This window comes from Emys orbicularis, chromosome 8 (assembly GCF_028017835.1).
Source record: "Emys orbicularis isolate rEmyOrb1 chromosome 8, rEmyOrb1.hap1, whole genome shotgun sequence".
Taxonomy (NCBI): domain Eukaryota; kingdom Metazoa; phylum Chordata; order Testudines; family Emydidae; genus Emys; species Emys orbicularis.
In genome coordinates this window covers 31,897,681-31,924,280 of record NC_088690.1, presented here as the reverse complement: position 1 = coordinate 31,924,280, position 26,600 = coordinate 31,897,681, and the positions used below count along the sequence as shown (strand labels likewise).

General features: G+C 40.1%; 1 protein-coding gene across 2 annotated transcripts in view; it reads left to right on the top strand.

The window, feature by feature from the left end:
• The window catches only part of LOC135882696 (uncharacterized), a 185,494-nt gene that overhangs the window by 19,682 nt on the left and 139,212 nt on the right, over nucleotides 1–26,600 (top strand). For both annotated transcript variants that reach the window (XM_065409682.1, XM_065409683.1), the window contains exons 2-3: nucleotides 8,641–8,762; nucleotides 18,289–18,336. In XM_065409682.1, the coding sequence (XP_065265754.1) occupies nucleotides 8,641–8,762; nucleotides 18,289–18,336 (170 nt within the window). The remainder of the gene's footprint in view (nucleotides 1–8,640; nucleotides 8,763–18,288; nucleotides 18,337–26,600) is intronic.

Genomic DNA, 26,600 nt, shown 5'->3' with positions numbered 1-26,600 from the left:
CTGGTCTTTCCTAAAATTTGGAGTGCTCTGATCCCACATTTTCTTTCTGACCCATCTTTATTTAAAAAAATTTACTACACTTTTTTAAAATATCAAAGGTTCAAGTTTTGTCCTGTTTTAGTTTTGATCCAAATTGTGCTATTCTGCTTTTATCCAAACTAGTTACCCAATGTACTACTGTATGGTGATGTGGGTATTAGCTTCATACACTTATCTGATATACAGGCAATACTTGGGCACAGCAGGACTTGTAAAAAGTATCTCTTATAATACTTCCATAATTCATGTGATTTGTATATCATTCTAGGAGTTGATGTTAAAACTCACTAAATATTCATTCTGACTTATCTAAGAAATATCCTGTGATGTTTCACAGCGCTAGTCCTTTAAAATGGATGGCAGATTTTTGTACAGAAAAAGGAGCTTTGTATTCCCATAGCATTTACATTTTTCTTGAATAAGCTAAAACTCCAGTTAATTTGAGGCGGAAGAAAAGGTTTGCCTCTCAGCCATTAGCACTAAGGTTAGCCCATATTTTACTGAACTGTTGCAAGCAGAGCCTGGAATCACTGATTAATGCCAGAATCTCCTTTTAGTTTCTCTCTCAATGCATTACTTTAAAATTTGCATAATTGTTTAAAGTTGCACATTTTGCGGATACTGCCCCTGTTAAATGGTACAGGGAAACACATTACATTACATTACTGACAGGATCAAAACAGAAAGTGACACTTTTATGCAGTTGTGTATTTTGTGAATCAGGCCTGTAATTGGAATGTATTAATGATTTCCTTGACTCTGCCCTATGCTGCTCCGCCCCAGCTTCCCCCAAAATAATCCACGTAAACTCCAAGGATATTTAACACATTTTGAGCTGTCCAGTTCTATGTAGTTCCTTGTAAAGTAACTTGGAATGATGATTCCAACTCTGTAAGACGTGTTCAGACAGAAACTCACACATACACATAGCAACACATAAAGCACGAACCTGTTAAGGATTTCACCTTTTAAGAAATGACAGAATAATTACAGGACAACATGTCCTTCATGACTAAAAAGAACCAAGCTAAAGTGCTTTCAAGGCTGGCATGGCCTACTTCTCTACTGGCAAGCTGCATAAATCATAAATTGTTAAGGGATTGATTGATATCACAAATATGTGATAGAGGAGTCAATATAGTATGTGTGCGTATAAAATATGTACACACGCAGATACTGATCTAAATTCAGTTCTTAGTTATACATGTGAAAGAGCATTATATATATATATATATATATATATATATATATATATATATATATATATATATATATATATATATATATATATATATATATATATATATATATCCAGGATACCCAGTCATGCTTTTCTAATGAAAGGTACATAAGTGCTTCCATTTTAAACCCTCTTCATGAGAGGTTTTTAATGGCTGTCAATTCAACCTCAGGCTGAAACTTGGTATATAAGAAGTTCTCAGACCTGCAAGAATGTTTCTGGCTTTGTAAAAGACAAAAATTCTGTTGCCTCATTTTACCTATTTTTTTGGCTGGATTAAGATTAAAATGTTGTGTTTTAAAAGAAAAAAATCTTACCTTACCTATGTACACACTAAGGCTCTATTTTTCTAAATCCGTGTTGGCATTTTGCGGTACATTAATGGCCCTTGGAAGGTCATTTTGGGTGGATAAGTGGTAAATTTTCTTGCAAGCCTCTATGACGTGATATGCTGCCATTGTCTTTCAGATACTGTGGATATTCTATACTAGTAAGGTGGGGTTTCTCTTTCTGTACATTCTACTGTTCAGACTGCAAATATGCTCCTGTTTTAACTAAGGCCAAGGGACTCCTGAAGGATCCAAATGCAAGAGTGACCCAACCGCCGCAGGTTTGTTCGGAAATTAAAGTTGTCTAGAAATCAAACCTACAAGAAAATTGTACCTACTCCAAGCCCTGGGAACTTTTTCTCCCCAGCCTTAACTTTGAGGGACAAAGGACCCTTTATAGAGCTTCTGTTTGTGCATGAACAATTTTGCACACAGACATATAGACTGTTTTTGAGCATGGTCATCTGCATGTGCAGGCATTAGATTCTGTTTTTTGTTCATGCAGATAATAGAATTTACATGCACAAAACTCATTTTAGCTCAGTGTAGAGCTTGGGAGGACAGGTACTTAAGGTTTGAAGAACAGATGCACAGCAGGGGGCTGGTGGGATATATGGTAGCTGGGTTTGGAATATTGAAATAGAGATGCCACAAAGTAAAGATAAAGGTACAGTTCTCATCTGTGTCTGAATTTCACTGAGCACAAAAGGAATTTAAATACAAAGAGCAAAGTAACAATAGTATTAAAGGTATGCAATTGGAGTTGGCACCCACCTTTTGCAAGCAGCCACTCTGGTTGGATGTGTCTGTGTCCTTTCAGTTCTGGTGATCTCTTTCAGAGGTTCTCAGGCAGTTTCTCCTCCCCCCCCCCCCTCCCCAGCAACTCAGCCCTCCTGCCAAGTCACACACACTATCTGCATGTGAACCAGAACATACCCCTTCCGGGGTATACCATCCACCCGGGCCCATCTCAGTACCCCTCTGGTGGTGTCTATAGCCCTCCCTGGGCTCAGTCTTTAAGTAGTCCTAGCCCTGGTATGGCACCGTATCCCCAGGGCTTCCTTCCTGAAGACGCTATTTTCCTGTGGCCCTCCCTGGACTCAGTCCCTACTCAGTCTCAGCAGCCAGCCAGGAGCTTCTTCATTGCTCCCCTGGTCCCTGCTAGCAAATTGGTTTTGGTTCAGTCCTAGCAGCCAGCTAGGAGCCTCTCGCTCCCCCAGTCCCTGCCCACACTGAGCTGTCTGTGGCCCTGCTTCTCTTCCAGCCAGGTACACAGTCCTTTTTTCTCCAGCTCCAAGCAGAAACTAACTGCTGCTCTGTTCTGCAGCTCCTTGTATATGGTCCTCCTGGCCCCCGATTGGCCGTTCCAGCAGCCCCTCTGATTGGGTGCTTCCTCGCAACCAATCTAGGCCACTTGGAGGACCTCTCCATCACTCTTTTCCTGGGATGGATGTGACAGAACCCTGAGGACTCCAGCAGGGGACCTTTGGGCCTAGTCCACCCCATCACAAGGTGATTTTCCATTATGAAAGAGAGCATTCGAGACCCAAATTTTTCCCTCCGTAGACATACTAGTAATTTTCTCACCTTTGGGGCTCAGTTCAGTGACAGCCTTTCCACCGCCTTTAATGTGATTTCAGTTGGACCCTAATACCTCACCTTATTAATATTAGAATTGTTAAATTATTCAGTGGAGACTGTAGACCATAATAGGCCAGATCCTCAACTGGTGTAAATCTGTGTAACTCCACTGATGTCAGAGGAGCTACATCAATTTATGCTAGCTAAGGATCTGGCCCTATAGGTTTAGATACTTAAAAAGGATTTTGAAGTGATGTAAATTCCCTAGTCTCCTATTTACCATCAACATCATCACATTTAGGGAAATTTGCATCCAGATCCAAACTTTGCAGTTTAGATCCTCATCTAATTTCAGACACAGCCCATGACCCAAACCGGAGCCATTGCAGGTTGAGAACTATAATCTGGGATCCGATTTAAATTGGCAAAAGTCAATAAATTATGGTATCAGGCCGATTACTAGGCCCTGTCCTACATTCCTATTCATACAAACACTTTTTGAAATCAGTAGGGGTCTCCCTGGTGTCAATGGGAGGTTTTCCTGAGTAAGGACTTGACTTTATTTCAGTGTTCAGGTTGTATGATATCAAGACCACTACAGCAATGCGCTTATGCACCATGGGGTGAAATATGGATGGAATAGCAGCCTTAATACTGAATTTCTTGGCTTGTCAGTTCGTTTTATATATCGTTAAATTGTTCTGTGAAGGCTTTAGCCACATGAGTCCCATTAGAGTCATTGGGCCATATTCTCAGCTGGTGTAAATCAGTGCTGCACAATTAAAGTAAATAGAACGCTGCTGATTTTCATGAGCTGAGGATCCAGCCCATTAGGAGTGACGTGGCTATAAAACCTTGACAGCACTTTGGAAGCAATACCCCTTCAGTGCTGCTGCAATGTAGTTTTTATGATATTTATGAGAAACCCACTTCTGTGTGGCTCAAAAGCACTAACTAACTCCCATCAACTTTATTCCCACTCCATAACTATTAATACTAATAATAACTAATGTTCTAAGTTATTGCTATCCTCTGCATCTCCCAGTGTATGTTTGTCTAATTTTTTGCCTGTTTCTTAGATTGTAACTGTATTTGTCTTGTTCTGTATATGTACACAAACATACAGAGAATGTTATTAGCAGGGATTGTCTTGTACAGTGCAATAGCCATGCTTAACAAATACTGTTCTGTATGTGTGTGTAATACATGGAATACATTATTAGTGGGAGCCCTTTATTTGTCTTGTGAGACAGGTGTAATCCAGGTGCTTAATAAATAATATACACACATGGATAAAATTATATACTAAATGTCTTGAAACACCTTCCTTTTTCACTTGGTAACTAATGAAATTATTCTTAGGCAAGAACATATTGTGTTAGCAGTTCCAGTGTCTAGACTGAACTCCATTGCCTTATTGGCTGTGCCAATGATTTGGCATAAACAGTTGAGGTCGTTTTTTCTGAGAGGCAAGACATTGGAAAGTGTGTTGCAACAATTTCCTTCCAATTACCCTCTTGCTGTGGAGGGTGGGGATTCATACTTGGTGAGATGTGGCAGTAAGTGTGCATGTGCTTTTCTGTTATATGCTGGCTAGATCAGGAAGAATAGAGACATCCATTTTTCCAGCTGCACAAATAATGGCAACACTGATCTGTGACCAAATGGTTTCTAGCAATTTTCTTTTTATATTCCATGGTAATATTGGAAAAATCTACCCCTAATTCAAATGAATCTTTTATTTGGTATATGTCTCCATTTGACAAATAAAGTGTGTGGATGGTCCAGAATGTGAGACAGTGTCACTAAACATACTGCATATACACCCCACTACAGTTTCAAAATACATAATGGCATTCTGGGTTGGAAGCTATATAACCCATCTACAGCTGTTCACTTACCATGTGTAGCTAGTGGTTTGGATGTAATATATATATTTTTTAATCCATGAAGGGCCAGATTTTCAGACTGGCTCTTAGGAAGAAGGAGGGAAATAGTGGGAAGTCAAGAAAAGATGAGGGACTTTTTAGTATGGAGTGTGTGGCGATAATATCCAGACATGTCACCACGTTAATTCCATAATGCATACTTCTTCTAGTAGCCATGACACTAGGAAATTTATTTATCATTTATTCATATAGCTTCCTGTGTTGCTTGTAGTGTCTGAATGCCTAAGGGAAACCAGTAGAAGCTTCAGATTGTATTGTGCTTCAGTTCCAGTGAATAAAAGCTAAGTAGCATGCATCATCCAATCTGAACATTCCCCCTATTGTTTCTAATGGGTCATTGCAGATCCAGTCAGGACTGAAGCTCAGGCTTTAGACATCTTGCAAGATTGCATGAAGAAAGCATGGAGCACATCCAGAACCCAGTGATGTTTGCTTTGGGGCCCCTGACCATGGCCTGTTTAATTATTGATGCTCTGGCTAAAAACAGCGATAGGAAAAGGCATAGTTTAAACTTTGGAGAGCTGTTTGGAGAATGGAGGCTAGGGAGACTTGCTTTATATAGCAATATCCCTCTTCTTTGAAATCTGTACAATTATAACAAACTGGTCATTGTCTGCCCTTGTGTGCATCTGTATTCAGACACAGGTACATGGTATGCTAACTAAACCAGCATAACTTCTCTTAATTTTTTGTATATATATTTTTAGTCATTGCATTTTAGACCATAATCCTCACCTAACTTGTTAAACTTTCATTAGGTACTGGGTGCCAAATTCAGGGGTGATGTGTAATTTGGACTCTGTGTGCCTTATTCAAGTTGGGGGGGTGTATGAGCATGTTGATGAATAGATATGAATCTAGAAGGTATTTAAATTTGAGTAAAATGCACACTAAGGGGGTAAATTACATTAACTTTGACTCTCTCTAGACTTTAACTTACGGCTAATTAAAATCACCTATAAATTCTTGAAAGCCTATTCCATAGTTGTTCTATACTTAGGACTAGAAAAGGGTCCGGGTGGCCTGCACAGAGTGTAAAAGGAATTCTTACTCCCCCTTTCTTCCTCGGGATCAATGGCCAAGTCTTAGGCCCCTTAGGAATTTTTCTCTTAATTGGGTTGCCCATTCCTACTCTTGTTTAAATTCACACCCAGGGATAAATACAGAGTTAGTTTTTTCCTTCCTGGATATGGATATATAGCTCACAAATATTCAGGAAGATCAGAGAGGAGATGCTTTTCCAAAGGGTGGCAGGCAATGTAGAAAGGGGAAGGAACTAGCTCCAGTGAGAATGTAACATATCTCCTCATCTCTAAAAGTTTTTGAGAACTTAGAAAATTGTAAGTGCAAGTCAAAAGTACTGTATATTCCCAGGCAGCTTTAATTTGCATGACCACCACTTACTCAGCACGGTACTATAGATGTTGGACACCTTGCAGCATTAAATGGGTCACATTTAACTGTTCTTGAACAACTGATCCTCTGTATTAGACATAAACAGGCTTTTTATCAGATATCAGGTGTCATGACTTCACTTTTCACTACATTTTCTTTTATAAACATCTATTCATTGTGGAGACAAGGTGTGTGGGTAATATCATTTATTGGAACAACTTCAGTTAGTGAAAGAGACAAGCTTTTGAGCAAACCACATATATTCATTGTGGCCATTGCAAGGAAAGTTCCGCTTGCTAACTGTGTCTGAGTTTCCCCATGCATTCCCTATTGCATGTAAGTATAGGTGCTTATTCTGCACTTCTCTCATGTTTCTTTTTTTCACAAATGATTGTTCTTTAAATGCCCAATTGCCCTCAAATGTGTACATCTTGGAAGCCAGTGAGAGTTGGGTGCTTACATCTGAGCAAAAATTGTGGCCCTCAGATGCCAGCACTGTAGTACAACATAATGTCTGTTGCACTTTTCTAAAAGGTTTTTGAGTAGATTGACATTGATTATCTTCATTTGGTCACATAAATCCTTTGCCCCACTGCCCATGGAGCAACAACAGGGGATGTGAGGGACAGTTGTTTTTCAGAAACCAGAAAAGGCAAAATGATGAGCAGCTTTCAGTGCAGATAGAGGTGGCAGGGGACTTTTATCACCCATTTCACAAAAATCCAAGTATTTCATAGAATCTCAGGGTTGGAAGGGACCTCAGGAGGTCATCTAGTCCAACCCCCTGCTCAAAGCAGGACCAATCCCCGGTCAGATTTTTGCCCCAGATCCCTAAATGGCCCCCTGCAGGATTGAACTCACAACCTGGGGTTTAGCAGGCCAATACTCAAACCACTGAGCTATCCCTCCCCCTTTCCTGTGTGATATCCACTGGAGTTCTTCTTTGTGATACATTACATATTAAGAATTGTTTTGTTCCCTTTTGTTTCTGGAAAAGAGATCCCTTTCCCAGTGTTCAAAATCTTTATTTAAATACCATCAAGCAAACCTACTTCAGAAGCTAGTGCCTGAGTATGGAAGTATACTTGCATTTTGGATATTTTTTAGGAGAATTTCATGAAGCCGTTGCATCCATTGCCAAATAGAAGAGCTGCAGTTTAAAAAAAAAACAAAAAAGCTGGCTTGAACAAAGAAAGCTTTAAAAAGCCATCAGCGTATATTAGCATACTTTATTTAATCATCCTGTCATTAAAACTATGCTTTGCAGCAGAATTTGAAACTGTAACATACTTCGAAGAAAGTCATAAAGAGCCAGACTTCCAAAATTAAATTAAAATTAAATTAAAACGGCAGGTGCAATTTTGTGTGCATTTGGATTGCACAGGTTTATACACCTAAGATTTTGCATGTGCAAAAAATAGTTAATTTATGCTTGCAAATGCAGTAGGCATGCACAAATCCAAGTTTTTGTGGGTGCAAAAGCTTGGATGTGAAAAACTGAGGATCAAATTCTCTGCTGATGTAAATGAGCACACTCTGCTGACATCAACAGAGCCAATTTGCACCAGCTAAAGATTTGACTGGTTGGGTGCAAAAACTTAAGCACAGTAAAGGCTTGATCACGGTAAGGGCTGAGCACTCCTAAGAAGTGTTGGACACTCAACTCCCAGTGATGTCAGTGCAAGTTTAAGGCTTCAGCACGTTACAGGACTGAACTCTAAATTACCCCTTCAATATCAGAGGCTGCGTTTGATGCACCTTCGAAAATTAGGCCCAAAATGTTCATTCTTTTTTAAAACAAAAAGCCCTAAGATGCACAATGCACATTCTTTATAAGGGAGTTTCATGGGACAGAAATGTATTTTTCCTGACAGATTGCCTTTAAGGACCCTTTTGAACACATTATCTCCACAATGTTCCTTAAATTTGACTGTTTAAAATAGAATAAGTTGGAAAACTCCCTTCAATGTGTTTTCAATTGTAGACAATGGCACTTTCATCCAACAATTTTGAGGAGATAACTTTTAATTGCAATAATAAGAACCACATGGGCTATGATTGATGCAAACCTGATGTGTTCTCTTACTTTATTAATCTTTTTAATTAGAGTCAAAAGAATGCTTTATCTGTCGAGAAGGAGACGAGATGGGTTGTGACGCTCTGCTGCACTTCTGTGACTGCAAAAACCTGATTGCTCACCAGAAGTGTGTGCTAACCTGGATACAAAAGGTGAGGGAACTAATGCAGAATATTCTCTTCCATCTTGTACTGTGCAGAGCGAAAGACAATCTACCATATGTTGGTGTACTGTTATGACGAGCTTCCATTGGTTTTATTTGTATTCTAGAAACCTTTTACAAACATATGGTTACAACCTCAATTGAGGGTGAGAAAAGGAGGTGTCATTTTAAAACCTCCAGATGTCAGAGCACTTACTGACCAAGGACCCAATCCCACAAGATACTGAGAAAATCCTATAAGGTGCTGGGTACCTCAATTCCCATTAATTTCAGTAGGAGTTGAGGGTGTTCAATTCTTCACAGCACCTTATAAGATCAGATCCTAAGTGGCAACAGTTTGAAGCCATTATGATTTTGTATGTTGTGAACTACACAATAAGAGCGAGATGCTGACTTGGAGGGGTTTCCACAACTGTTGTTTAATTTGAAGTAGATCTGGTGAATATTTGATGTCAGAACTGGTTAATGTGTTCACAAGCCCGTAACATATTAAGGGTTTGGGTTCAGTTTTCCCCATGGTTGAAACAATTGCAAACTAATAGGTAAGGTTTAGGTTTCATATATTTACTTAGGGCTTCCTGGCTTGCCAGAATTGTGAGCAGGACTAGTAGCCACATTGGAAAACATCATGTGACTTTTCCCATTTATTATAATTGTTCTTTATCATTATCTTATTTTATTAGTATAATTGTTTTCTATCGTGACAATAGCGTATAACTAGGCACCAAACCAAAAAGCAAAGGCAAGACCTCTGTCTCAAAAAGCTTACATTCTAAAAGTATTACATATCAGGGCTTTGCGCCGAGAGGCATAAAGTGACAAAGTGTGGGTTAAATAGAGGGGAAAAAAGTACAGGAAACGTATAAACTTAAGATCTTGAAAGGAGACCCAAAGCTATTGTGTTATACCTGGTTTTTGTGGTCAAAGCCACACATTTTGCATATTTTGATACAAAGCCCATAAATTAGCCTAAGTCAGCACAATAAATTAGTGAACCTTGGCAAAATGTTTTGCAAACCTGGACTCTGTTTCTCATTTGTAATGAAACAAAAGAGCAAGCAGTTTTCAGACTTTTGGAGTTGTGTGAACGTTTTGCACAGCTCTAGCAACAACATATAAATTACATGGATTTCAGCCAGTGTTTTGGCTTGGTATTTTGTGCTAGAATGTTAGTACGTTGACTTTGGGTCTGACCCAAGCCCTTTGAAGTCAATGAGAGTCTTTAGACTTCATTGGGCTTTGGATCAGGTCTCCTGTTGTAAGGTGCTTTCTGGTGCCAAAGAGGGGAAGAGGGATGTTCTGTTGCCTGTATTAGTTGAAGGAAGGCAATGCAGAGAAAAATGAACTGTTAAAGAAATACTTGCCAGATATTTGTGTTCTATTCCCCTCAAATAAAATAAATAAAAATAAAATTAAAATGGACTGGGTTTGGTGTGGGGGATGGGCACGGAATAGCCTGTTATTTCTTTTAACATCAAGAGCCTGATACTTAAAAGGCTGCCAATATAATTGGCTCCATCTTTGCAACTACAATTAATTGCAGGCTGAAAATTACAAGTGCAATTAGTTGTTGGTGCAAATGCTAATACATCTGCCTCCCTGATTATGGGCTGGTCTTGAGAGGTGCTGAGCATCACTTCAATGGCAGCTGCTGATGCTCAGCACTTTTTGGGATTAGGCTCTATGTCTGCAAGTTAGGTAATAAGATTGCTTAAATGCTAATATGTGCAGCTGTAAAACTGGAAGATAAGTTGAGACCATTGTGTAAATTTGGTCTTTTTATTAAGTTTACTGACTAAATTGCTATTTTTAGTCAAGCCAGGTCAGGCACCCCTTGCAAAAATAACTCAGAACCACCCAGTATCAGGGGGTAGCCGTGTTAGTCTGTATCCACAAAAACAACGAGGAGTGCGGTGGCACCTTAAAGACTAACAGATTTATTTGGGCATAAGCTTTCATGGGTAAAAAACCATCTGAAGAAAAAATCTGCATCTGAAGAAGTGGTTTTTTTTTACCGACGGAAGCTTATGCCCAAATAAATCTGTTAGTCTTTAAGGTGCCACCGGACTCCTCGTGTTTTTCAGAACACACAACTCCCTAGAACCACGCTTTAATGTAACCACCTAGAGTGGTGCTAGGGAGTTAAAATATCCAGAAAGCCTGCATTTGTTTCAATCTGTCATACTAAGCATGGGGATGTATGGTGAAAGCATTGAGGGGGTTATTGCATCCTGGGATTCCTAGAAGGGTGCCCTGGCAAACATTACTACACACATGTTTGTCATATCTAAATTATTAAGCAATTGAATTTAGCAGTAATGACTATGAATTAACCATCTGTCAAAGATAAGAAATGTCTACTTTAACCCACAGGCTGCCGTAGATGCCTTTATGTGGTGCCTACAACATTCCTTTGGTTGCCAAAATGGAAAGTGGCAGCAGCACAAAAGTTAACTGAGGGGGATACATTCCCTTCCACATTCTGAGAGATCGTTTCAGCCAAGCTTTAGCAATAGACTAGGAGTCGTTTCTGCAGATTGTTTTGATTGTGAGAAAGAATGACGTCTTTAGATTGCAAATAATTTTGAATATTTCTCCCTTTTTAAGAATCGGGGGAGTTGATTTTTAATGTTACTTGAGATGTGATATATGTTGTATAGAAGGTTAAGAATTTCTGAGGCCTACTGGGCCCTCAGTATAAATTTTCCTTTCCTTCATTTCCTTCCTTGTCTAAATGAGGCAACTAAGCCTTTTAAAAGTAGGGTATCACCACCTCCAAACAACGTTGGAGCGGTCTGATACCACTTGAGTATCAGATATTTACTTGCCCATCTTGTTACTTCACCAAGTCAAGAAGTTGAATTGCATACTCAATACCAGAGCAAAATTTCCATAGAAATGAATGGAATAATTCATCCTAAAATAGACAGCAACTACTAGTCGATGACATCAAGTCATTCATTCATTATATATAATTATTTTTACTCTCTGCTTTTTACTCTAAGGGAACTTGCCTCCTTACACCTATTCTTTAACCTATGTTCTTTCACGCAGAACCTTCCTTAAGGTTTTTCTACATACATTATTAAAAAAAAACACCAGTAATTGTGTCACAGATAAACTATGCACTCTGAGCTGAATGGCTTGTGTATACACAATTGCTAGTTCTGGTAAAAAGAAAATGGGAAAACCTTTTTATTGATATTTTCAACAAAGTTTCCCATGTTTTGTCAGAAAAGTTTTATTGTGACTTGCACAATTATTTTTTAATCTATTTAGACAGTAAATGCCTGTAGAATGGTAGAAATGCACTTGGTTCTGAGGTAGTTAGGCATCTTTGTTCCTACAATCAAGGTTTGTTTACATTTTCCCATCCTCTAGTAAAATAATCAGGAGTGCTTTAAGACTTCTTTGTCTTTACAGCTTATATGAACTTCCTTATAAAATTTCAGAATATTTAACAAATTTCTCTTGGCAGGAAAAACAAAAGCAAGAGCTTTAAGTGGCTGCTGTATCTAAAATTGTTTGTGTTTCTGTGTTCCCTGAAAGTACAGAAAGTTGTTTACTTATTGCTAATACCTAAAATAATTACATTTTTCACACGTGTCTCTTGCAATACCTACATATAGGCACAAGACCTGATCATCAGCTGCACTGAGGAGAAAATGTGGGAAGGTTTCTCTCTTCTTTCCCAATTGTGAGGCTGCCAGGGTCTGAAACAGAATTCAGAAACTTAGAGCAGTTACTTGGCTGCTCCAAGTTATGCCAGCTAGAGTGCTCACATAAATTGCCACTCTGTATGTCTTTATTGGAGGAATCCTCAACTGCCTGTTTGAGATAACTAAGGCCCTTTTGCACAGCTGGAGCAGGGTTGAGGATCTAGCCCAGGGTTAGAAAACAGGATGAAGCAGCTAAGACTTCTCATAAAATTCTCTTCTCCTATGTCAAATCTCTGTTTTGTGGCTACTCAAGAGGAATTATGTGTCTGCATTTATTTATCTAGATAATTGTCCAGAAGATCCTTCTTCAAGTTCAGATCAGATTTTCTTTTTTCTTCATCTCACATTTACAGGGTTGCTTTTCTGCTGCTCCATGACAAAGCTGCGATAGAACATGTGGACAGTGTAAAAAGAAACATAACTTTTCCTCCCTAGTTTGTAGTGAGTATAGGGGGATCATGTTGCTAGTGTTTTAAAGATGTCCCATATTTGGTACATAAAGTCAGTATAGGGTGGATGTTGTTATGTATTTCTGCAGTATTCATGTAATGGATCCTACATTGTGATACCAATATAGGATTTTGTACTCTGTATGATTTTTGTATCAAAAATATTGTATGATGCAGTTCCTTTATAAATAACCTTTCCTTATATTTTTTTCCTACAATCATCCTTCTATTTCCTTGAAATGTAGGTGGTCACCATAAGTTAACAACATTCTTTCTACTCTCCCTACATCTGCTATGTGTTATCTGGTACTCACCTCTGACCCTGATATTCAACACAAGAATAAGAAGAACTGCATCCTATTCAGCTGGCTGCTTGCACTTTAACTCCAAATGATCAGTGGCTGTTGAATTAGCATGTGCCAGGAGCAGAAATTGCTGAGGCAGCATCAGGGCAATTCAAACAGAGCTCTTCCATCTTTTTTTACATTTGGGATAATTAAGCAGGCCTCCAGGAATAAGCATGTCAGCAGAGTATATTTTTAGGGGGGAAATTTTATATAGACCAGGGTTAGGCTTTCCTGAAATAAAACAAGTCTAATATTAATTTATAACAGGAAGAAATTTGACAACAAAATATTTGTTTTTCTTACTTACTGAGTCAGTACATTGTACATCTACATAGAGAATCTGTATCATTCCCTGCAGAGACATTATCCTCTAAAATATTGGAGGCCCAGACTCTGGATTAGTAGCATTTTACTCCAGGACTAATCTTATACTTTGATGGGGCTATTCATAGAGTAAGGTGCTATTCACTGTAAGAGTATCAGAATCTGAACCTAAATGTGAAGGTTCCTTTCGACCTTATTCCATCAAAACCCTTCTGATATTCTCCCGACCCACAAGGAGGAATTAGAATGGCTTATTTGGACCTGGTTGTGGAGGAAACAGGACTGCTGCCTTGCCTGCCAAGAGTGGAATGATTAAAACGTTGGGAACTGCCCAAAATAGAAACAGAATCAGTTTGTTTCTCAGACTTTTTGTCCTTTCTTCTTCCTTTGATTGGTGAGGTGTGAGGGAGTAGCCTCTTACAGTCCAATAATCCTCAAACCCACAATCCCACAATTTAAATTATGGCTCTAGTCATACAGTGCTATTTACTGAACAATGCGGTTGACCTATGTGATAATCTCCAACGTCCTGTAGTGTTCTACAAGACCCTCAAACTCTGTTCTGCTATATTTGATTCCCTCTGCAGCTGCTTTTGAAGTATTAAAATGTAGATTTGAGAACTGGCAGTAAGGCAAGTCTTACTGACTGGTTATGGCTGCCAAAACAAGTCTATCCCCTGGTGGTTGACAGTAAAGCATATGGTATTTATGCAGGTCCCAAGTGCAAGAGCTCATTGTACCAATGAGTCTGCCACAATTTTAAAGTGATGGACTCACATCAGGAAAAGCTGTTCTTCTGATGGTGATAGATCAGTGTATCTAGGTACAAGGCCATCATCTGGGCTACAAATGTGGGACTACTCAGTGACTCAGATTTTTTTTCTTAAACGGCTGTGCTTCACTTGCCAAGTATATATTTTTATGCATATCTGTATTTATATTTCACACCATTGACCAGGGAAAAATAGGTGCTGAAGATGCTAATTATATAATTACAAGAGTATAGTAAAACCAAATGAAGGATGATGAGGAAAAACTCAGTAGAACTTATGTTAGGAAATAAAAATCCATGTATTACTTTTAGACTGCAAGCTCCCCATTCTATGTACAGTGCCAGCTAGTCAAAGATGAATTCAGATGACACTGTGAAGGGGATCTGTTTTCCTGTTCCCAATGTGCGCATGTACATCTAATATATGTATGTTTACAGTAGGCAGTTTTTTATTTTACCAGCAGATTAAGATACAATTCTTAAACAGGTGAGCTTCTTACCCAAAATCCATTTTTGTTGAGAAAGGACATACTGAAACAACAAGGTTAGCAAAGAATTTTAGAGGTGTTATAAAGGACTGAGTTTGCACCGTGTTAAAAGTCATAAAAAAATCTATCTTTTGGCTCCCTACTGACTCTGCCTATTTTAATAAGTGGTTTGGTTAATTTGAAAGGTAGTTCCCTGAGTAGGAGACTTGGGTTTCGGACATCGCATCAAAATTGTATGTGCTTAGGGAACACTCCTGAAGTGTGTGTGGGCTTGGGGGTTGGCTCTTTTTTCTTCTTCGGAGATTGGAAATTATTTGTGGTGGAATTCTTCTAGTTATGAGTTATTTTTTTACAACTGTTAAATAAATACTATGGACTGATTCAGCCCCAAGTAGCCTGCATTCACTTTTTCTTTCTTATCTGAAAGAGTGTTGCAAGTACCCAAATACAATAATTGTGCCATTTGTTTGTCATGCCCTTTTTTGACTATGGGTTACTCAGTGGATGTCTAAAATTATCCTTAACTACATTTTATAAAGCCCAGAACTGTAATCCTAAAATAATTATCTTGATAAGTGTTTCTCAGTTGCCACCAGGCAATAACTGCATCCCTGTCCTCTTAAAAGGAGTTTAAAATGAAGACACAAATTTCATATTCTTATTTAATTTTGTTGAGAGTAAACTAAGAAAATAATATTTTAAATAATTGCATTCGGGCCCCTGTGAGATATCAGCATAATTTTACGTAAGATACCTTTATTTAATATGCATTTATTGATTAATAAAGAAACACATTCTGTTTGTAAACCAAATGATTGGTCCAGTGGCACAAAACAATAATGCAATGAAGCCTCTAATTCATTAAATTGGAATATAGGGATTGAATTACTAATTTATGTTGGTTTTAATATCATGTTATAAATTATACTATTCTAAAATGTAGGAGGAAAATATTCCCCATGACGGTGGTTACCTACAGTTCCAACTAGTAAGGTTATATATGACTCCAGGGAGATGAAGTAGGGGGAGGCACTGGAGATTTTGCAGACTGACATGGTTCCCCAGGAATTTAATGTAGTGTATGTTGCAATAGCCACAACTTTAAAAATCAACCAATTTTTTTAAAACACTGAAAGTTTTGTACAGAAGTCATGGTTAGAAACAGGTAGATATTGGAATACTGGCCTGTGAGATAACTGAACAAGAAGGTCAAGTATTAGAAAAAATTAACAGGGGGAGAGAGAGAGAGCGAGAGCGAGAGAGACTTCATAACTCTTAAGTGGTTTCAGTTCATTTCTGTCCATCTTAGTGTTTTATTCAGGAAAAACATGCCTTAAACCCCTCATCTTCAGTATTTCACAGCCTGTTGTTCACGTCTCCCCTTTCGTGGTCTTTTTAACTAAAGAGTCCCCTGCTTAAATGCCTCAGAAGCTGCTTGGAGAAACCAACAGAAAGTCCACTTGAACGCACACTAGATTATCTCCAAAGGTTCCATATTGCTCTTAGGTCTCCGCTCCCTAGTGCGAGACAGGCTGGAACTCCCTAGATCTGGACTTCAGCCCTGTGAGACACAGGCAAACCCACCTCCTTCTGAGAACTGCCAGGGTCTCCAGTGTGCCGCTCTTTCAAAAACCTTCTGTTTGTTTGTTACTGATGTACAAAGAGAAGCTTCCTGAGTAACAGGAATATTTAATGAAATCCTTTCTCAGATCCACCGGCAGTTAGTCATTTCAGTGATTTAAGGGGGAATGTGAGGTGGTCTTCCCCTTTGTTAGATCACTCATCACTCCTATGCCTTCTTTTGGGGCTCCACTTCAGAAATCAGTCATGAATGTTCTATTATTGAACAGCGATTACATGCAATAAGGCAAAATTTGCAAGGTTTTAAGGGTGGCCACTAATATTCAAAGAGATGAACATCTCCAATATAAATACTACAAATGGACTGAAGTTAACAAGAATCTATGAAATGGCATGAGAATGTTGATGAAACAAGAAAATCACCAGTAAAATGGCACCATAGGAAGGATACCACTATGATGAGACTATTTTAAACCGCAGGAAGGCTCTCTTTCTCTCTAGCATACACATTCATTTCTTTCTTTTGATTTCTGGTTGTATTTTGGGTCATCTCTCATCTGATTCACAAAAGGAAAGAGCAAGATTGTATGTAAACTATCCAGGTTTAAATTTGACATTGTTTCAGTCCTTCATGGGGAGAGGAAATTCAAACTTCCTTTCGTAGTTAGATGAATGGGCTCAGCCTTGCCAGGATCGTAGCACTGCCTGAGGGTTGCTGAGCTCTCACATCTCCCGGTGAAGTCAGTGGGAACTGAGGGTGTTCATCACCCCGAGGAGCTGTTCATCACCTGCAAGGACTGGAAGCTAAGACTGATTATTTTTTAAAATGGGAAGTAGACTTACATGGAGCATGAACCCCTAGTTGTGACACTGGTATGGCAACTGTTGTGCCAACAGAGAGACATACACCCCACAGATCCAGGGTTCACTGACCACAGGAACATTTTTTGAGTATAACATTCACAGAGGACATGACTCCCCGTCTAGCTCATGGCCAGAAGGAAATGTCTCTGTTGGTCCAGAACTACAGTGATGCACTCAGGTAGGTCACGGAATGGTCAGAATCTAAAAGAGACATACACAACAGACTTTTGCTACAGCACCACATTTTGCTCACCATGTAGAACTTTTAATAGTAATACTCCTGACCAGATGACGTACAATGCATTGCCTTTTTGTGCCCAGTTTTTCAGTTTTAGTGAGAGAGGCAGTGGCCTTGAACAGTATTTTCTAACATGTTAACCTGCTCCATTGCTGATCAAACTGTAAGCAGGTTTTACACTTGAGTGGGCTGACATGTCTGGGCTTTGTTCTATGTGTACATCTTGGGTTCATGATGGGGATTTCTAAAGCCATTGTTTGTGAAGGATAATCATTTTTCCCTCCAAAGTCCTATCGAGTACTACAAAAATACATGGTGCTTTTTTGAGGGCTTTATCTCATCAAAGCTGCATAATATATATTTTCTCCTGAGAATGATGGTTAAACACCATAAACCTTGATTATTTCTAAAGGCTCAGAGAGGCTCCACGATCTTGAGCCCCAGTTTAAGCTGATTGTCCATAGTGAGTTTCAGACTTATCTTTTTGTGCCTTATTGACTTGAGGAGTATTTAAGAGTGTTTGCATAAAATAAAAACTATAAATGCAAGAAAGGTGCAAATTATCAAATGTGAACCAGATTCTGGAGTAACAAAGCATTCACTTTTCATAATCGATTTGGCCCTGTTGTTCTTTAATTCTGCCAGGGAGATGATGCTAATATGTTTTATATTTATTTTCCTGGTCAATATAATTTTAATCAGCTTTCTTACTAAATGACTGTTTTTCTCTTAGAGTTCTGATAATCAAGATAGAGCAAGATGCAAAGTATGTACAGCTGAGGTAAGTCACTCAACTGTTCTTTCCATGTTTTCAAAAAGTACTGGATTAATGGAGGAAATTAACAATTTATAACCCTCGTGTGAAAGGGATTGTAGTCTAAGTATTTGCCTATGTGTGTACTGAACTGCATGTCTAAATATACGGTATATGTGTACTATACCCAATGGTTCTTGAATATTTCCAGTCCATGCATCCATATTAAAAATGTAATTAACGTTGTGACCACTCTCCCTCCATCCTCTCTCTGCCAAAGGACAAGCCTGCAGGTCTTTAACTGTTATCCCAACACACACGATATACTGCGATCTGATCTCTTTCCTTTGCTACAGTTCTTGATGAGACCCCCTACCTTTTGTGGATGTGCATGCTGCTGCTATCCACTCCAGTCTGCCTCCTCCTATCATAGACAAACAGCAGTGGTAGAATTCCACAAAGTAATACAGGTGCATTTGTATCACCGGAATAAACTCTCATTGAATGTTCATGTCCGGCCCAATTCTCTGAGGTGCTTCCATTGAAATCAGTTGGATCAAGCATATCTTTGGGATGTGACACTGTTACTAGCCGCTTGCAATTATACTAATTAAGCCTTTCATGTGTGTCACATAAACCATAGCTACCATTATCTTTTGCCCTCCCGCACATCATTCCTACCCCCAGCCAATTCCTCACTCTCCCAGGTGTTGCTCTAAAGTGGCTTTGCTTCTTTTCAGTTCAGCCACATGCAGCCCTGTGTATTTGGTGCCCAGATGTCTGAGAGTCCTCTATCCCCGATTCCACTCAGGATCAAACAAGGCACTATTATGTATGGCATAAGGAATATTGCACTGCATCCGGGATAGGGATGCATCAGAATGTATGTATCCAAGTTGAAAACAATGAAGCCACTTTGAATGCGTAAATGGTATAGTGAGTTGTGGCAAGAGTAGAGGTAAATTGCCCATCATTTTAATCCTTCTAGAGTTGTTTCCATTTTAGCAATAGCATGATAAATCCATTATCTTTTTAAGCTTCACAGTAGCTGGACACTTGGGAATAAATGTGCTCCAGCTAGCACAAGAAGGTGAAAACTGTATCTTCCTGCACCAGTGATGGTTATTGTGCCAAGGGGGCATTTATTCCAGGGGAAGAGCAGAAGGTATTTCACCTCCGCCTTCCCCAGTGATTTACACCAGGGTGTGCGGCAGGAGTTCCTCAGGCGCTGAATCCTCCAGGTATCTTGATCTCTCCCTCACAACATACGGGTTCAGTTTTGGGGCATGTTATGATCCCAACCCCAGTGGACTAGTGTTGCAGTCCTTCAGCCTACCTGCCTGCCATCTACTCTGCTTCTGCAGTATCAGATATTATGATGAGGACCACATAAGTACCTAGATCAGGGTTCGGCAACCTTTCAGAAGTGGTGTGCCGAGTCTTCATTTAGTCACTCTAATTTAAGGTTTTGCGTGCCAGTAATACATTTTAACGTTTTTAGAAGGTCTCTTTCTATAAGTCTATAATATATAACTAAACTATTGTTGTATGTAAAGTAAACAAGGTTTTTAAAATGTTTAAGAAGCTTCATTTAAAATTAAATTAAAATGCAGAGGCCCCTGGACCAGTGGCCAGGACCCGGGCAGTGTGAGTGCCACTGAAAATCAACTCATGTGCCGCCTTTGGCACGTGTGCCATAGGTTGCCTACCCCTGACCTAGATAGAATGGAGTTTTTGCCCCCCTGGAGCCCTCTGTTATGGACCAGTCAGCTATAATTGATGAATTTGGACCTGGATCTCCATTAATACAGACTCAGTCATTTCTCAAATCTCCCTCTCATTCCCTCATCATTCTGCATAGCAGGTTATAGACTTCAATCAGGGCTCCATAAACCAACAGTTTTTAGATGAGCCCTTGTATAATGGAACTTGGAATCAGAAACCAGGTGCTGCATCTACAAACCTCAAAGGAAAGGAGCTTATTGCTATTGTTCTCCATCCCTCCCTCTTTTTTGTAAATAGTAGTCCTGAGTGAATCCAGCCAAAGGGAAGGAAGAAAGAAGTCTTACATGAAGGGTCAGGGTGACTGCACTTAGGAACTGGTTCAGAGCAATAAAAAATGTTGATAGCTCAAAACAAAAAATAGGAGCAAGGAAAGTACAATGCAAAAGTGAGGTAAGCCTGTGACTCCCCAGTAAAGTTCCAGGAGCCCTTTAGGGGGCAGGTTCCAAGCAACCCACAGTTAAAAAGCAGGTGGCTGAGATGTACACATGAAGGAGTTCTGATTATGCTAAATACAGGGGGAAAACAAAGCTCAAGTGGTTTCTGAAGTCCTAGCACCCTTGAAATGGATGTACAGACTTGAAGTTTTCTTGTGTTGTATTCTATAAGCTTGAATAATATCACATTTTAACAGATTTTTTCAAAAAAAATCAGATACTGAATACCCCTCTGCAGTGCACTTCTATTTTTATCAAATCAGCTTTTTGTAGATGATTTTTGCTATTGCAATTTTAGCTCCAGACACTTATGAACAGCTCAGTGTTTTGACGTCTGATGTCTCAGCCACTGAGCATCCAATTCATTCACATTATGCCAACCTACTGGATAAAATGCTGTAAAATATCCAATAGCATTTTCTCTCACATTTTAAAAATATAAGTAATGGCCTCAGTATCACAGCTATGAAATGCAGTTTTCTGGTGCATAGTATTTATTAAATCCCCCTGTTACTTCACACTAACTGGCAGTAGGTGTTTTGCTATTCAGAAGTCATCAAAGGCTCCTTTCTTGGTTACATCGAGTGAAACAATCATTGTGACAGTTACAGGTAATGGTATTTGGAGGGCATGGCTCCAAGGGTTCATTCTTTTTTAGAATGTTTACCTCACCTGACATATCTATCTTGGATGCCATTGTGTTTATTCATCTGTATATTATTTAAATAAAATTGGGCTAAGAAATAAGATCATAAGAACGGCTATACTGGATCAGACCAATGGTCTATCTAGCCCAATATCCTGTTTTCTGACAGTGGCCAGTGCTTTAGAGGGAATGAACAGCACAAGGCAATTACTGAGTGATCCATTCCCTGTCATCCAGTCCCAGCTTCTGGCAGTCAGAGTTTTAGGGACAAGCAGAGCATGGGTTGCATCGCTGACCATCTTGGCTAATAGTCCTTGATGGACCTATACTCCATGAGTTTATCCATTTTTTTTTGAACCCAGTTATACTTTGGCCTTCACAGCATCCCCTGGCAATGAGTTCCATAGGTTGACTATGTGTTGTGTGAAGAACTTCCTTATGTTTGTTTTAAATCTTCTGCCTATTAATGTCATTGGCTGACCTCTGGTTCTTGTGTTATGTGAAGAGATCAATAACACTTCCTTATTCACTTTCTCCACACCATTCATGATTGTATAGTGCTCTATCATCCCCCTAATCTGAACAATCCTAGTCTTTTAAAGCTCTCCTTGTATGGAAGCTGTTCCATACCCCTAATCATTTTCGTTGACCTTCTCTGTGTTTTTACCAATTCTAATATATCTTTTTTTGAGATGGGGTGATGTGATGGGGCAACCGTCCCACTCTGGCAGAGAAAGAGTTAATGGTGCTAGGGAGGTTGCACAGGAAGCAGCCAATAGGAGAGAGGCTGCAAGGAATAGCCAATCAGATCCCAGCAGGTCCATAAAAAAGAGAACTGCAGGGCAGACTAGGTCACTTTCTGATGGGAGCCCAGGAAGTAAGGACTGCATCCCTGGAGGGCTGAGAGAACTGTAAGCACTTTGGACAGAGCAGTGGCTGGTTCCTGGTACTGAGCAGCTGGGGCCCTGAGATAAGGGCAAAGAAGGTGCTGGGGCCATGGGGAATTAGCCCAGAGAAACAGAGCAGCATTGACTGAAGTTACAGAGGAGCAGCAGGAGGCTGCTATTTACAGGGTCCTGGGTTGGGGCCTGGAGTAGTAGGCAGGCTTGGGTCCCACCCACTTGTCACTGTGGAAATGGCTAGACTGTTGGACAGAGATATCTTCCTCCCTCCACGGAAGGGGAAAACACAGACGATGACCTAGCCAGAGGGCTGAGTTGAGAAGAGGATGCTGCGGTCCTGGGAGCTGAGAGAGGAGCCATACGCAGGAACAGAGACAGAGTGCCGGTCTGAAGACTGCAGATGTGGGCATTGGCCTCGAAATAATCCCCAACATGAGCGGGAGGAGGCACCGGTCTGTTGATGAGGGCTGCACCCCATGACTGATGACCAGAACGGCATGCAGTATTCGTTGTGGGTGTACCATGGATTTATATAGTGGCATTATGATGTTTTCTGTCTTATTATCTATCCCTTTCCTAATGGTTCCTAACATTCTGTTAGCTTTTTTGACTGCCACTGCAATTTGAGCAGATGTTTTCAGAGAACTGCCCACTATGATACCACTCAAGAAAAAGATCTTGGAAACAGCTAATTTAGATCCCATCATTTTCTATGGATAGTTGGGACTGTTTTCCAATGTTCATTACTTTGCATTTATTAGCATTGAATTTCATCTGCCATTTTGTTGCCCAGTCACCCAGTTTGGGAGATCTTTTTGTAACTTTTTGCAATCAGCATTGGATTTAACTAGCTTGAATAATTTTGTATTGTCTGCAAACTTTGGAACCTCAGTGTTTATTCCTTTCTCCAGATCATTTATGAATATGGGCTGGTCCACACTACCCGCCTAATTCGGCGGGTAGAGATCGATCTTCTGGGATCGATTTATCGCGTCTCATCTGGACGCGATAGCTCGATCCCAGAAGCGCTCCCCCGTCGACTGCGGAACTCCTTCTCGCCGAGAGGAGGAAGCGCTGTCGAGGGGGGAGCTTGCCTGCACCGCGTGGACCCGAAGTAAGTACTTTTAGTTCGATATAGGAAACGTCGACTTCAGCTACGCTATTCTCGTAGCTGAAGTTGCGTTTCCTATATCGATCCCCCGCCCCAGTGTGGACCAGCCCTAAGTTGAACAGCAGTGGTCCAGTACGGAGCCTTGGGGGAGCCGGTTATTTACCTCTCTCCACTGTGAAAACTGACCGTTTATTCCTACCCTTTGTTTCCTTTTTTTTTTTAACCAATTATTGATGCATGAGAGGACCTTTCCTCTTACCCCCATAACTCCTTACTTTTCTTATGAGCCTTTGGTATGGGAACTTGTCAAAGGCTTTCTGAAAGTCCAAGTACACTATATTCACTGGATCACCTGTCCACATGTTTGTTGACCCCTCAAAGAATTCTAATAGATTAGTGATGCATGATTTATCTTTTAAAAAGCCATGTTGACTCTTCCCCCAACATATTGTGTTCATTTATGTGTCTGATAATTCTGCTCTTTGCTATAGTTACAACCAATTTGCCTGATACTGAGGTTAGGCTTACCAGCATGTGGTTGCCAGGATCACCTGTAGAGCCTTTTAAAAAAAATCGGTGTTAGATTAGCTATCCTCCAGTCATCTGGTACAGAGACTGATTTATGTGGTAGATTACATACCACAGTTAGTAGCTCTACAATTTCATATTTGAGTTCCTTTAACACTCTTGGTTGCATACCATCTGATCCCGGTGACTTATTACTGTTTAATTTATCAATTTGTTCTAAAACCTCCTCTATTGGCACCTCAATCTGGGACAGTACTCCAGATTTGTCACCTAAAAAGAATGGCTCAGGTGTAGGAATCTCCCTCACATCCTCTGTAGTGGAGGCTGAGGCAAAGAATTTGTTTAGCTTCTCTGCAAAGCTCTTGTCTTCCTTGAGTACTCCGTTAGCACCTTGATTGTCCAATAGCCCCACTGGGATACATCATTCTTTCCATATAAAAAATAGTGGAGAGTGTGAATGTGAGTGAGAAATGGAAAATTCTGGGTTAAAGAAGGCTTGATGTTATCAGATGATTAAATTAAACTGCACAGCAGATAAAAACACAACATAAAATGGTATATTCGTGTATACATATTGTAGATGGATCTGGTGGCACCACCTATTAAGGTTGCCTGACATTTCCCATTATAAGATCATTTACAGTTGCTTATTTTGACAAAGTTTAACCATTTGGGCTGAAATTTTTCATGATGGGTAACTGCCTCAAGGAGAATTAGTCTAGAATTTTTTCAGCCAAATGGTGTAGCAGTTTCTTGGAATGAGGCTAGGAAAAAATATGGTGATTGCCCATGTTAATTCTGGTGACTTTCTCTTTGAGAAGCTAGATTGCCCCCATGCTTTAGAGAAGAACTTGAAATTTGGTAGAGAGTGGTCTTTGTGACCGGGAGACTGGAACTGGAGGCTGACCGTGGGAGAGAAGACAGAAACTGGGACTGTGAGTTGAGGGGGAAACTGAGACTGGCTGGGCAGCTGGGAGAGTAGATGAGAATGGTACTGGTTGAGCTGGGCAAGGAGACTGAGAGCAGGGAAGGAAACAGATTGAGTGGGGGACTGGGGAGCCAGTTGGTGGGAGGAGCAGACAGATCAGACGAGGAGCCAAGGGGACTTGCTGACAAGGATAATGGGATTAGACTGGGAGAAGGGGAGATGATCTGGAGAGGCAGTGTGTTACTGGTTAAGGAGACTGGTACTGGGACAAAGAGCCAAGGATGGGTAAGAGGCAGGACTGAGACAGGGGCAGGTTGGAGGAGACAGAACGTTTTGGGCCAAACTTAGTGGGGAATGGATAAATGACAGGTGACCACTAGAGAACACTCCGTCTCAGAGGATGGAATAGAACCCAAGATTACTGAGTCTCGCCATTCTTCTACTGTCAGAAGTATCTGTGCAACCCACTAGCAAAGTGTGTCTCATCCTTTTCTAGTGCCACATAGAGGATGACAACCTACTACTGCTATCAGTTACTCCATTAGCTTAACTGGCAGAAGTCTGTGCAGTGGACCTAAACATTCCAACCTTGCTGATAATGTACTATGTGGCCATCATTATGATGGCACATGATGGAATTTTTGTTTTTTCAGTTTGTATTTTTTAAAACTTAGGAAATTACACTCCAAAACAACATTAAAATAACATTATTAAGATTGCAATGTTAAGCATTCAAAAGTTAGGAAATGCCAGATTTTAAGTTGCTTGTGTGGCCCCCTTGTGTGGATGCATTAGGATACAGTCTTTAATTACACAATCTCATTCTATTTTTCCCACAGGACCCTTGCTTCAATCAGTCCACCAAATGGATGAAGCTCACATAGTGAGCAGCTATTCGGTATTTTGTTTTCTCCTCGTTGTTCAGTGTGTGGCCCCAAGCCTTATTTACTGTACACTAGTCAAACCCTGCTGTAAGGACAGAACTACTAATTTCTTCATAGGTGTTTCTCTGGTGCAAATCACTGTAGTATGAGTGCTTAATAATATTCATAAATTTATTTTCATAATACCCCTGTGAGATGAGATCTTATCCCCATTTTACAGATGAGGAGCTGAGACACCGAGATTAAGCTCAAAGGTGCCCATTAACGATGGGTACGAATTGGAGATGCCTGGGACCTGATTTTTTCACAGGACTTAGAATGATTACTCCTCCCATTTGCTCAGCACTTCTGCAGGTCAGAACCCAGCATCTCAAGTCAGGTACCCAGAAAATGAGGAACACACAAGTAGTGACCACCTGTGAAAAGTATAAGTGACTCTCCAAGCATCACAGGAACTCTGTTGCAGAGGTGGGGTAGAATCCAGTTCTCTATTCAGAGTACTATTCAGCTGCTTTAACCTTTCTTCTTTCAATCCCCTGCCACTAACTACAACAGCTTCCAATTTCTGCAACAAACAGAGCAGTGGTCCTACAGACATCAGTCTTCTTCACTACCCAAACCTGATATACCTCCCATGCCATGGTCCATCCTGTGCACTGAAAGAGGCAGGAGTGCTGTGGAATAAATAGTACATGATTGTGTAATTAAAAACGGTATCATAATGCATATATACAAGGGATACGAATTAAGGTCGCACATCTAACCTTAATCCTGGCATTTCCTAACTTTTAAGTGGTTGACTTTGAAACCTTAATGTTATTTTAATGTAGGTTTTTTGTCTGTAATACAGTAGTACAGGGAGTTTTATAGACCAGATTGTGACCTGCCCTAGCATGGGTGAATGTGGGGAGCTGAAGTGAAAAAGGAACGTTCTCCACACAATGGCCAGAAACTGCAGAAGCCTCATCATGTGCATATCACTACAGAGATGACAGGAAGTAGACAGGGCCTTCGGTCTCATCCTTCTGCACCAGCCTGCAAATCAGACCGTGTTTTGGAGTAGCAGACTATCT